This window comes from Equus quagga, chromosome 2 (assembly GCF_021613505.1).
Source record: "Equus quagga isolate Etosha38 chromosome 2, UCLA_HA_Equagga_1.0, whole genome shotgun sequence".
NCBI classification, from domain to species: Eukaryota; Metazoa; Chordata; class Mammalia; order Perissodactyla; family Equidae; genus Equus; species Equus quagga.
This window is the reverse complement of record NC_060268.1, coordinates 155188771-155202346: the sequence shown is the minus strand read 5'-3', so window position 1 is coordinate 155202346 and position 13576 is coordinate 155188771. Positions and strand designations below refer to the sequence as shown.

Below are 13576 nucleotides of genomic sequence, written 5' to 3'. Positions count from 1 at the left end.
TGCGTGGGAACCCCATAAACCCAGGGCCTCGGGAGACCAGAGAACAGAACTGATCTGAATCCAGATGGGCCCGGGAGAATAGCAGCCCTTCCCTTGGCAAAGCTACTGGGCGCCGCCATCTTGCCCGAAGGCAGAGAGCTCATAACACGCAGCTCTCGACCCCCATCTAGTGGCAACAGGCTGTAAGTGCAACTGAATTCTACCACCATGCGAAAAAACGGCTCCTCTACCATCCAGCAATTTATAAAAGCCCCAGACCAGAAGGAAAACAATAAAAACATAGAATTAAGTCCTGAGGACTTGGAATTAGGTAAACTAAGTGATAATGAGTTCAGAGCAGCTATAATAAAAAAACTCAATGAGGTAGAGAGAAAGAGAAACAAGCCAATGAGCTCTGGAGTTACTTCACAAAAGAGATTGAAATCATAAAGAAGACTCAAACAGAATTACTAGAGATGAAAAACACAATGGACCAGATAAAACAGAATATGGATTCCCTGAATGTCCATGTAGACAACACAGAAGAGAAAATTAACATAATTGAAGAAAGACAGGCTGAATGGCTCCAGACAGAGGAAGAAAGAGAACTAAGAATTAAAAAAAATGAGGAAAATTTCCACAAGATAGTGGATTCAATGAGGAGCAAGAATTTAAGGATCACAGGAATTCCCGAGAACGTGGAAAAGGAAAATGGAGCAGAAAGTGTGCTTAATGAAATTATTGAAGAGAACTTCCCAAATCTAGGGATTGACGGGGAAATGTGTGTAGAGGAAGCTTTCAGATCTCCTAGACTTGTCAATGTAAAAAGACCTACTGCAAGACACATAGTAGTACAATTGGCAAGAAGGAAAGATAAAGAAAGAATACTCAGGGAAGTAAGAAAAAATAAGAGAATAACCTATAAGGGAGCCCCTATCAGACTTTCAGTGGATTTCTCTACCAAAACCTTACAAGCTAGGAGAAAATGGAATGACATATTCAAAGCTTTAAAAGATAAAAATCTTCAGCCAAGAATACTCTATCCAGCAAGAATTTCCTTCAGATATGAGGGAGAAATTAAATCTTTTCCAAACAAAAGTTAAGGGAATTTGTAACTAAAAGCCCTCTATTACAAGAAATCCTCAAGAAGGCTCTCATACTTGAAAAAAGAAAAAAGGGAGAAAGGGGTCACAATCCACAGACTAGGGAGACCGATGGATAGAACCAGAACAGGATAGCAAATATTCAATTAGTGCATTAGGGTAAAGGTAAGGAAACTACCAAAGCAACGATGATCTTATCACTCTAACTACAAATTCATAACACGAGTTGGAATAATAAATGAAAATAATTATTTAGGAGGGGAAGAGCAAAGGGTCTAAATCAGTATTGGCCAAGTAAGTAAGAGACCACCAGAGAATAGACTATATTATACACGAGATTCTAAATACAAACTTCAGGGTAGACACTAAAATAAAAAACAGAACAGAGTCACAAATCATAAATAAGGAAAAATCTAAGAGACCCAGCATAAGAAATTGCAGTATTAAATGGGTAGGCTAAAGCACACAGGAAAAGAAACACAGGAAAACAAGATAATGAGTGACAGATTGACAGCATCAAGTCCACATGCATCAATAATCACTCTCAATGTAAACGGATTGAACTCTCCAATAAAAAGACAGAGTGGTAAAATGGATTAAAGAACAAGATCCAACAATTTGTTGCCTCCAAGAAACACACCTCAGCCCCAAGGACAAACACAGACTCAGGGTGAAGGGGTGGAGGACAATACTTCAAGCAAATAGCAAGAAAAAAAAGGCAGGTGTTGCATTTCTTATATCAGACAAAGTGGATTTCAAAATAAGACAGGTAAAAAGAGACACAGAGGGACAATATATAATGATCAAAGGGACACTTCATCAAGAAGAAATAACGCTTATAAATATCTATGCACCCAACACAGGAGCACCAAGATTCATAAAGCAACTATTAACAGACCTAAAGGAAGATGTTAAAAACAACACAGTAATAGTAAGGGACCTCAACACCCCACTCACATCAATTGACAGATCATCCAGGCAGAAAATCAACAAGGAAATAGTGGAGCTAAATGAAAAACTAAAACAATTGGACTTAATAGACATATATAGATCACTTCACCCTGAAAGAGCTGAATACATATTCTTCTCAAGTGCACATGGAACATTCTCAAGGATAGACCATATGTTGGGAAACAAGGCAAGCCTCTACAAATTTAAAAAAATTGAAATAGTAACAAGCATCTTCTCCAATCATATGCTATAAGGCTAGAAATTAATTACAAGAAAAAAGCTGAGAAAGGCACAAAGATGTGGAGACTAAACAACACACTACTGAACAAGCAGTGGATCATTGAAGAAATTAAAGAAGAAATAAAAAAATACCTGGAAACAAATGAAAATGATAGCATGGCATACCACATGTAAAAGAATGAAAATTGACCATTCTTTTTCACCATTCACCAAAATAAACTCAAAATGGATCAAAGACCTAAAGGTGAGACCTGAAACCATAAGGCTTCTAGAAGAAAACTTAGGCAGTATACTCTTTGACATCAGTATTAAAAGGATCTTTTTGGACACCATGCCTTCTCAAAGAAGGGAAACAATAGAAAGAATAAACAAATGGGACTTCATCAGACTAATGAGCTTCTTCAAGGCAAATGAAAACAGGATTGAAACAAAAAAACAACCCACTAACTGGGAAAAAATATTTGCAAGTCATATATCTGACAAAGGCTTAATATCCATAATATATAAAGAACTCTCGCAACTCAACAACAAAACATCAAACAACTCAATCAAAAAATGGGCTGGAGACATGAACAGACATTTCTCCAAAGAAGATATACGGATGGCCAATAGGCACATGAAAAGATGCTCATCATCGCTGATCATCAGGGAAATGCAAATCAAAACTACACTAAGATATCACCTTACACCCGTTAGAATGACAAAAATATCTAAAACTAATAGTAACAAATGTTGGAGAGGTTGTGGAGAAAAAGGAACCCTCATACACTGCTGGTGGGAATGCAAACTGGTGCAGCCACTATGGAAAACAGTATGGAGATTCCTCAAAAAATTAAAAATAGAACTACCATATGATCCAGCCATCCCACTACTGGGTATTTATCCAAAGAGCTTGACGTCAGCAATCCCAAAAGTCCTATGCACCCCAATGTTTATTGCTGCACTGTTTACAATAGCCAAGACGTGGAAGCAACCTAAGTGCCCAGCAACAGACGAATGGATAAAGAAGATGTGGTACATATATACAATGGAATACTACTCAGCTGCAAAACAGAACAAAATCATTCCATTTGCAATAACATGGATGGACCTTGAGAGAATTATGTTAAGTGAAATAAGCCAGCTAGAGAAGGATAATCTGTGTATGACTCCACTCATATGAGGAATTTAAAAATGTGGACTAAGAACAATTTAGTGGATACCAGGGGAAAGGTGGGGTGGGGGGTGGGCACAAAGGGTGAAGTGGTGCACCTACAACACGAATGACAAACATTAATGTACAAATGAAATTTCACAAGATTGCAACCTATCATTAACTCAATAAAAAAAAAAAGAAACTAGTATAGCCAACTCACTGAGAGATGTAAACCAAATAGAAAACAAATAAGAAAAAATATTTTGCTTCCACCATTGTGTTCAACCATGCTACATCAAACCCCATTCCTTGCCCTTGAGCACATCTCAAGCAGATCCTATAGCCTTTGGGCCTCTTTTAGGTATTAAAAGGTCCAGGCTGATCTAATCTAATTTAAAACTCTCTCACATGCATTTTTTTAAAAAACAGCTTTATTGAGATATAAATCACATACAATTCACCCACTTAAAGTGTACAATCCAATGATTTTTAGCATATTCAGAGTTGTGCAACCATCACTATAATCAATTTTCGAACATTTTTATCATCCACAAAAGAAACTCACATCCATTTAAAGCCCCCCTCCTTTCTTAGCTCAGGGAGCAGCTACCACTGGTGAGGGAAATGTCATCCCTTTTATCATTCTTCCTTGTTACTCAATATATTCCCCTCCCCACACCCCCAATTCCAGGATTAGGGCAAGGAGGTGAGGATCAGGGGAAAAGAGGCAAAGCCAATTTTACTGAGCTGGTAGGATGACCAAACTTTCCCAGTTTACCAGGCAACTGAGGAATTTCCTAGGATACGGGACTTTCAATGCTAAAATTGGAAGTTTCAGGCAAACTGCGATGGTTGGTCACCCTATGAGCTGGTGTTGTTTGCAGTTCACTCTTGCTTGATCCATAGCTAACCATCACACTTTGTTACAGCAGCTTTCCAGGTGGTTCAACTCTTAGCTCTTCCTTGAGACACATTAACAACCTCTAAACTGGTTTCCTAACACAGGTTACAGCCTCTGGCTGATCTCTTCCCCCTCAAATCCTTTCCTTCAGCAGTATACGCTTCCACTGCTAGTAATATTAAATTTGATTACTGGGTTGAGGTGGTAACAACCAGATAGCTGCATTTTAACATCAAATTTCTACATTAATGACTAGCAAATAATCTACAAGATGATACTTTGGCACCATGTGGATACTTAGCTTCCAATCTACTTTTTACCAAATGGTTTTAGCATTAATGATCTTTGACTGATTTATTTCATTAGGGGCTGCAAAATGGTTATTCTCTAATTCTAAAAGATGAATAATGTTGCTACAAACATCGGTGTACAAGTTTTTGTGTGGACATATGTTTTCCGTTCTTTAGGGTATATACCTAGGAGTGGAACTGCTGGGTCACATAGCAACTCTATGTTTAACATTTGAGAAATTCCCAGGCTATTTTACAAAGCAGCTCCGCTGTTTTACATTCCCACTAGCAGTATATGAAAGTTTTGGTTGTGCCACATCCTTGTCAACACTTGGTAGTGTCAGCCTTTTGGGTTATAGTCATCTTAGTGGGTATGAAATGGTTATCTCAGTGGGGTTTTGATTTGCATTTCCCTAATGATTAATGATGTTGAGCACTTTTTCATATGCTTCTTGGCCAACTGTCTACCTTCTTCAGAGAAATGTCTACTCAAATCCTTTGCCCATTTTAAAACTAGGTTGTCTTTTTATTGCTGAGCTCTAAGTATTCTTTATACAGGCTGGATATGAGCCCATGAATCAGACATATGATTTGCAAATATTTCCTCCTATTCTGTGGGTTGTCTTTTCACTGTCTTGATCTTATCCTTTGAGCATAGGTTTTTAATTTTGACGAAGTCCAGTTTACCCATTTTTTCTTTTGTCACTTGTGCTTTTGGTGTCATATCTAAGGCTTTGCCTAACCCACGGTTACAAAGATTTACTCCTATTTTCTTCTAAGAGTTTTATCTTTTAGCTTTTATTTAGGTCTATGATCCATTTGAGTTAATTTTTGTACATGATGTGAGGCAAGGTCCAACTTCATTCTTTTGCATGTGGATATCCAGTTGACCAGCACCATTTGTTTAAAAACTATTCTTTTCCCAGTGAATTATCTTGGCACCCTTTCAAGAATCAATTGACTATAATATAAGGGTTTATTTCTGGACTCTCAATTCTATTGCACTGAGAATTGCACATATATTTATATGCAACTGAATATATTGCTATATATTCACCTTTATGCCAATACCACATTGTCTTGATTACTGTAGTTTTCTACTAAGTTTTGAAATCGAGAAATGTGAGTCCTCCAACTTTGTTCTTTTTCAAGATTGTTTGGCTATTCTGGGTCCCTTGCATTTCCAGATGAACTTTAGGGTCATCTTGTCAATTTCTGCAAAAAAGACAATTGGGATTTTGATAGTGATTGCATTGAATCTGTAGACCAATTGGAGAATACTGCTATCTTAATAATATTAAGTCTTCCAATCTATGAACCTGAGATGTCTTTTTATTTATGTATTTATTGTTATGTCTTTTTAAATTTCTTTCAACAATGCTTTGCAGTTTTCAGTGTACAGTCTTGCACTTCTTTGGTTAAATTCATTCCTTAGCATTTTAACCTTTTTGTTGCTATTATCAATGGAATTGTTTTTTTAACTCATTTAAGGATTGTTACTTGCTAGTGATAGCACTGCAGTCGATTTTGCATGTTGATTTTATATCCTACAACTTTGCTGAACTTTAGTTTTTTTTGTGGATTCCTTAGAATTTTCTATATACAAGTCATGTCAACTGCAAATAGCATTTTACTTCTTCTTTTCCAATCTGGATGATTTTTATTTCTTTTTCTTACCTAATTGCCCTGGCTAGAACCTCCAGTACAAAGTTGACTAGAATTGGTAAGAGTGTAAATCTTGTCTTGTTCCTGATCTTAGTGAGAAAGTATCAAGTATGATGTAAGCTGTGTGTTTTGTCTTTTTGTAGACGCTCTTTATCAGGTTGAGGAAGCTCCTTTCTATTCCAAGTTTGCTGAGTGTTTTTATAAAGGGTGTTAGATTTTTGTCAAATGCTTTTTCTGTGTTGAGAGGATCATGTGATTTTTATGCTTTATTTTATCAATATGGTATATTACATTGATTTATTTTTGGACGCTAAACCAGCTTTGCATTCCTCGCATAAATTCTACTTGATCATAGTGTATAATCTCTCTTATGTTGCTGGATTCGGTTTATAGAACAAAATGAAGAGTCGATCTGAAAGGGCAAACAAAATACCCAGTATAGTTACCAAAGTCAGTGATAGAGTCAGGACCTACTGGTCCAATTCAGTGTTCTTTTTCCACTAGCAAAGTAATCGATACCATGAGTATACAGTTTGATGGGTGTAAGGAGAAATATAAAAATATCAAGATGTGGTCCCCTAACCTAAAAATACTTCTAATATTGTTAGAAGAAACTTATACACATGAAATAATGAGTAAATACTTTAAAACAGGACTAAAGCATAGAAAAATAAAATCAAAGTAGGGATTACCTTATGCTTCTTTTATATTCACATAGTGGAGAGCACAAAGTGTTGGCTTCAATAATCAATGCCTGGCTTCCTGGGTTGGACTTTTAAACTATCAAAGACTGAGACTAGAAAGCTAACCTAGAAGAAAAGAACTAACATTTAATGGGTGCTTATTATGTACTTGGTGGTTTAATATATCATTTAACCAGAAACCATGGTTCAGTTATTATTCCTGATTTATAAACAAGGGAATTAAGTTCAAGAAATTAATTTAACTCAAACTGAAAGCCAGCATACAATTCCAGTTGTGTCTGATTTGCCCAGGAATTTTGCTCTCTCTATGACATCCACATGCCAGAAGCATCTTAAAGCAGAAGACTTGGAGGTTGGTAGCCTAGCATTCAAGTCTCATAAACAACAGTAATTTGTTGTTAAACTTTGAGCAATTCATACCAACTCTCAGATCCCTATTTAATTTGTTTAAATAAAATAGAGATGATAAAATATCTTCCTCTTGTCTTTGGAGGATCATACAATGAAGCCCAAGCACAGGAGAGAGTTAGGCCAAAATATTAAGATTATGTGTACATGTGTATGTGATTCTTACATATCTGTATCTATATTCCAAAGCCAATAATGAAAACCATCTTTTTGAAAGTTATCATTGTTAGTAATAGTCTGAACAAGCAAGAAAATAAACCACTGGGGTTATTGTTGGTTTTTAAATAGTTTGACTCTCATTTCTCATAAATTACCTGGCAAATATTCTACACTGAAATTGTACTTTAAAAAGTGAAGAAAAAAGCTAAGATTTAAAGTTGAGGGAAGGGATGCATTAAAATAAAGGCAAGGCTCTTTCTTGGTATATATGTTCATTAGTACCCAAATCTGTGCATGCTATTCATTCAGGCTCCATTAACTAGCTTCCTGACCAAAGGCAAGCTCTTTATATTGTGCTTCTGTTACTCTCCTAATACAGAAACAAAAGTTCTATTACTAGAGTGGTGTCTGTATAAAATGAGATCATAAATATGAAAGTGACAGAGAAACCTAGAACTTCACCGTCTGGGACCTGCTCATAGGAAAAGCATCTTTCATCACTAAAATCCATTCTCCCTATCTGTGGCCTCAGTTGAAAGAAATAACTTCCCTAACCTTCCCAATTCTTACTATAGGTCTTTGTAAATTTTCAGATGAACCTTATGGTTAAGCCATTTCTCTATCTGGGAACAGAGGTAGAAGTAACCTGGTGAACACAAGAGATCACTTCTGCCTTTATAAGTCTGGGAACAATTATAATCTGCTTCCCAAGTCTAGGAATTTTTATGCTGTACTATTTTACTCTATATCCTTAGTATCTTGTCCAGGGCAATAAAAGAAAAAGAGTACACAACAAAAAAAGAAAAATGAAAGAAAAAATCTTCCTATTCCTACTTGGCTATAGACTGCATTCAGGGTAAGAATAAGAGACTCTACCATAATAGAATGGAAATTTTTATTTTACAAATGAAAAAGCAAAATACTGCTATTGAATTGACCATGAAGTCACATGTGAATTCATACCTTGCAGTTGAATTTTCCCAGTTCATCAACTAATTCCACTGAAAACAGAGTAAGCCTCTATCTGTGGAAGACACATAGACCAGATTTAACCATGATGATGGAGAGATGGCTGGCAAGATTAAGCAAAGGAAGTGACTGTAGCTCTGTTTCAAGTTCTTTTTCTTCTTGGAAACATTCTCCATGGCCATGTGAGACTTAAGACAAAGATTGTGACTGTCCTTGCCAGAGAAGTAAGTTAAAGCTGTGTCATAGAGAATTGTAGACTACTCTTCTACCTTTACCTGTGATATCCATGTCTCTCAGAGGTCTGGCTAAACCAGAATATTCTTTGCAATAGCATTCAAAGTCCTTACTTGGGTCACATCTGTTACCTTTAGAGAATATTCTGAGCTAGAAAGAGAGGCTCCCATGGCAACACAGGAATTTCTGCAATAGAAATAATAAAGGAACAGATAATTATATAAGTTGTTAAATGAGCCCTCCTACTGGCACTTCATTTTACAGGCTATTTCATGGCTCAAGAACAAGGGTAGGTCAAGGACCCTGGACTGTCATATTTCATAATTTTTATTAATTAATCACTTGAAACATCTAGTAGCTGAATCTTCCAGATAGTATACTTGATTTTATACCTGGAAATGTAGGTTCTAAGGGTCTTGTTTCTTTTACACTTCATTTTTTCCAACTTATAAATAGAAATAACTACTAAATTATAGGAGTCCTTTCAAGTATAACAAAAAACACATAATAGTTTCAATTCCTTAATGGTGCTATAATTTCAAAATAACTGAAAATACAGTGCAAAGGTGAGGGAAGACTGACTATAAGGATCAAAGGTAGAGAAATAAAAATGACTATGACTCTTCCCTCCTTACACCATAGTTATTAACTTTGCGAAAGGAAATCACAGGTGAATGGGCACATATACAAATCTGACTCATTTGAACATTAGCTGCTGAATTAGAGTTTATTACTAATTGGTCTAAGTTCAGCAACGCCCTAAGGATATAAAGATTCACCTATGTTCAGAAGATCCTGCTTAAGGCAGAATAAGAACCATTTTGCAGTTGAAAAACTGCAAAAATGACTAAAATATTTACATATTAATCACAACATTCCATTCATTAATCAAGCAATCGACAATGGTTTTCCTGTTGGGGAAGTAAAGCTTAATCTCCTCCTTTTTTGTATAAGTCAAAGAATACATTTTTACCGAAACTTCATTCCTGAATCTCTAGCAGACCGAGCAGAACAGTGGAATTCTGTAGCCCCTGAACCCTCAAGGATCCTTTGTAGATTTCTTTCTGTTATGCCACCCCCTGTTGGAAAGAATAAGTAATACATTAAGTTGAATAGGTTTTTGAATAAAATTTAATGAATAATGACGACTGTTTACTTTACCTAGAATCCCCACACTGAAATTTCTCATTGATTCAAGAATTACTCTCTCCCTACTAAGCTATAATGAGACTAGAAAAGAATGATGAAAGACAAGACTACAGACTCTGAAGAACAAAGGATAAGGTCATAGAACCTATATTATGGAATCTTTTATGTCCATTGTTTTATATAACAATGCTATATATTACTGACTTTAAATCTGAAAAGATTAGGGCAAGGAAAATCATTGAGTGCTCTAGCCCTGCTCCCCCTCAATTAAAACAAAATCAAATTAAAATGAAAGATAAGGAAAGGCTTGAGGTAGAAGCTCCAAAAGCACAGCCTCAGAGATGTATCTGAAGGACAGAACCTGCTAGGTTCTCTCTCTGGCCCAGGATTCAATGAGTACATGGACTTCATGGGAAATGGGGAAAACGCAAGGTGTTATACAGTTTATTCATAATAATATCAATTTTTTTCATTTCACAGAAGAATCCAATTCTACTTTATTAAAACTGCACAATCAAGAACTTCACAATGACTCATTTGAGGAAAAATCACTTAAATATTTGTATATAAAGAATCATATTCTGAACTGATATCAGATTATAAATATAAAATTAGTTTATTCATCTTTATATCATTCTCTGCTAGTATACAAGACATATTCAATAAACAGTTTGTATTGACTGATAAAATATGTACTTTCTATCTCAAGCTATTCAAGTTGCTGAAGTAACTTGACTTTACACACTATTTTAGACTCATTAACTTGGTGTTTTTTTCTTAGTGGTACACTAACATCACTGAGCCCTAAGAAGTAGAAAGAACACAGACTGAGAAGTCAGATTTAGATTGGAATCCTGGTTTCACTACTGTAGCTCTTCACAGCTATGTGATCTTAGATAAATTACTTAAATTCACTGAGCCTCAACTTTTTTGACCAAAGAAGGACATGCCTACCTCATGAGCTTGTTGTAAGGATTAAAATACAAATATCTTATTTCCTTCTAACAAATAACAAAATATCTGGCCACTAAAACACCTGTTGCTTAGTTATCAGCAACTTTAGGACATAAGTAATACATCTTCCAAACACAGACTACATATCTTTTACGGTAGGGACCTGAATAAACAACTAGTTCAATATCCTCTTTTTTACAGATGAGGAAACTGGAGCCTAAATATGTTATAAGCTTCATTATGAAAGTCCTCAAAAGGAAACTACTATATTCTATTTATCTTTATATTTCCCAACGATGAATACTCATTAGGCCTTCAGGCTGACTTACCTACCTGCTGGTACTTATTTACATGAAATTTTAATAATTTGTCTATAGATCTATTCTGTGATCTCCTCAAGTAGAAAGACCACTTCATATTCATTTCTGTGTTTTCACATCTACCATAGAACCTGGCATATAATTAGCATTTGCTTGGTAAGGTTTGTTAAATAATCACAAATATTTTTGTATATACCATCTTCTTACCTAAGACTGTAAGCTTTCTGAGGAAGTAGTTTCTTGTGTAACTGCATCCCAAGTAATGCCTTGCACATAGCAGATAACTTAAAAACTACATATTAAGCAAAGACAACCTTAATATTAACGACTAAGTCGTCAAGATTAAATATGTTTAGTCTTAAATGAAAATGCATCACTTAGTTAAGTCTCTTTAACACTCTCTGAGTAATCTATAAAGGGTCTCAATTTGACAGATAACACACACTTTCTAACTGTTTATGTTTCAGGGATTCGCTACAGGTCAAAGCTTTCCTAAATTTCTGACACTATCCCTCTATCTGGCCTCTTTTTTTTTTAATTGTGGTAACATTGGCTTATACCAATACCTAAATTTCATGAGTACATCATTATATTTTGATTTACCTAGCCTCTTTTTAAAAGTTGGCCTTTATCTGGCTATTATCATTTTGACCCCTGGTCAGTTTTGGCATCACTGGTGGTGACACAATCAGACATTGTATGCCTTCTGATGTGATGTAATATGAAGTATACAGAATCACTCAGGAAGTTCTTACTAAAAATATTTAACCAGAATCTAAACAAGCCTTACGTTCTAACTACTAGTTTATAGGAAATACAGAGGCTAGGAAATGCAAGCTAAAGAATACCAAAAGGAAACAATCTGATGAACCAGAAAGTAGGACACTTTATAGGATAAGTGGCCCAAACTTATTTTAAATGTCATTTTTTTAAAAAGTAGAAAAAGAAAAGGAAACCTTCTGTATTAAAAGATACTAAGATAACAATCAAGTGTAATACTTGCTCCTTGATTGGATACTGATTTGAACATATCAGCTATAAAAAACATTCTGGGGACAACCAGAGAGAATACTGACTGAGTATTAAATGGTATTAGAGGGGCTGGCCCCGGGGCCGAGTGGTTAAGTTCAAGGGCTCCGCTTCGGTGGCCCAGGATTTCGCCAGTTCGGATCCTGGGTGCAGACATGGCACCACTCATCAGGCCATGCTGAGGCGGCATCCCACATAGAACAACTAGAAGAACCTACAACTAAACTATACAACTATGTACTGGGGGAATTTGGAGAAAAAAAGGAGGGGGAAAAAAAGAAGATCAGCAATAGTTGTTAGCTCAGGTGCCAATCTTTAAAAAAAATGGTATTAGAGAATTAATGTTTATTTTGATAGATGTGATAATAGTATTGTGGTTACAGTAGAATGCCCTTATTTTTTTAGGGATAACATAAAGATATGATGGCTTTATGTCCTGATGGCTTTAATTTAATTTTAAAATACTTCCGGATAAAAAAAGATGAGACAAATGTGGCAAAATTTTAAATCTAAAGAATGAGTGAGTATTCATTATGCTATTTTCTACTTTTTTATATGTTTGAGAAATTTAATAATAAAAAAACAAAGATTGTCTTTATATTTGTGTCATTCTGATTCTCGGTCGCCTTATCTAATTCTTTAAAAAGTGTTCATTTCTAATGAGCAATTATGTACTTAATTGTTCTTATGGTTATCATCAGGAGCATATGAGCCAACTGTTCTGGCTACAAGGAAGAATTTGGTGATCAGATTTTCAGGAACTGAGCGAGTATTATATTATCCAGGGATATTACCTAAACATGTGCTTACACTTTATTAGCAACTAGGACATTTGGCCCCAACACAGTGTAGCAGCAGCATCGAACGTGGTGTGCCTCACCAGAGATGAACATCCACATTTACAAAATTCTGTACTATGGGAGAGCAAACATGGAGAAACCCCAGTCCCAATCTACTTCCTTATTTGCTCCTCTCTGAGTAATCTCTGCTAGAATGTTCTCCCCCTTATCTAAAACTTTAAATTCCAGCACAGATCTCTCAAACTTAAACATTTTAATCAAATTATATATTCTTTTTTTTGAACATCCTTTACTAATACTTTCTCCCATATTGTCCTGCCTTCTTTGCTCTTCCTCCACTACACTTCAATGTCACACTAGTGAATGGATAGATAAATAAATACCTGGCATTACCACAATCCTGCTTTTTGCCTGAAAAAAGAAAAAAATAAATAAGTAAATTTTAATATCTTTCTCTTAAATGGGGTAATAAGGCACTGAGAACAGAAACATAAGTATATTAAATTTCTAAAATTACTACTAGTGTCTAATTTTCAATAGATCTTTTCTATTTCTTTGAGATCTTGGGTAAAAAAGATGTTCAGCA

At 35.5% G+C, this 13576-nt stretch overlaps 1 protein-coding gene across 2 annotated transcripts in view; it reads right to left on the bottom strand.

The window, feature by feature from the left end:
• Nucleotides 1-5758: 5758 nt before the first annotated feature.
• CUTC (cutC copper transporter) overlaps nt 5759-13576 on the bottom strand; it is a 34876-nt gene continuing 27058 nt past the window's right edge. The window contains exons 7-11 of one of the 2 annotated variants that reach the window (XR_006887406.1): nt 13374-13401; nt 9712-9817; nt 8499-8924; nt 6957-7073; nt 5759-5814 (exon numbers count right to left, since the gene is read on the bottom strand). Coding sequence is in view for 1 of the 2 variants with exons in the window: in XM_046652198.1 (XP_046508154.1) it covers nt 8810-8924; nt 9712-9817; nt 13374-13401 (249 nt within the window). In the remaining variant the exon portion in view is untranslated. Of the gene's footprint in view, nt 5815-6956; nt 7074-8408; nt 8925-9711; nt 9818-13373; nt 13402-13576 lie in introns of those variants that run through there. The other variant, XM_046652198.1, reaches the window with a different exon arrangement.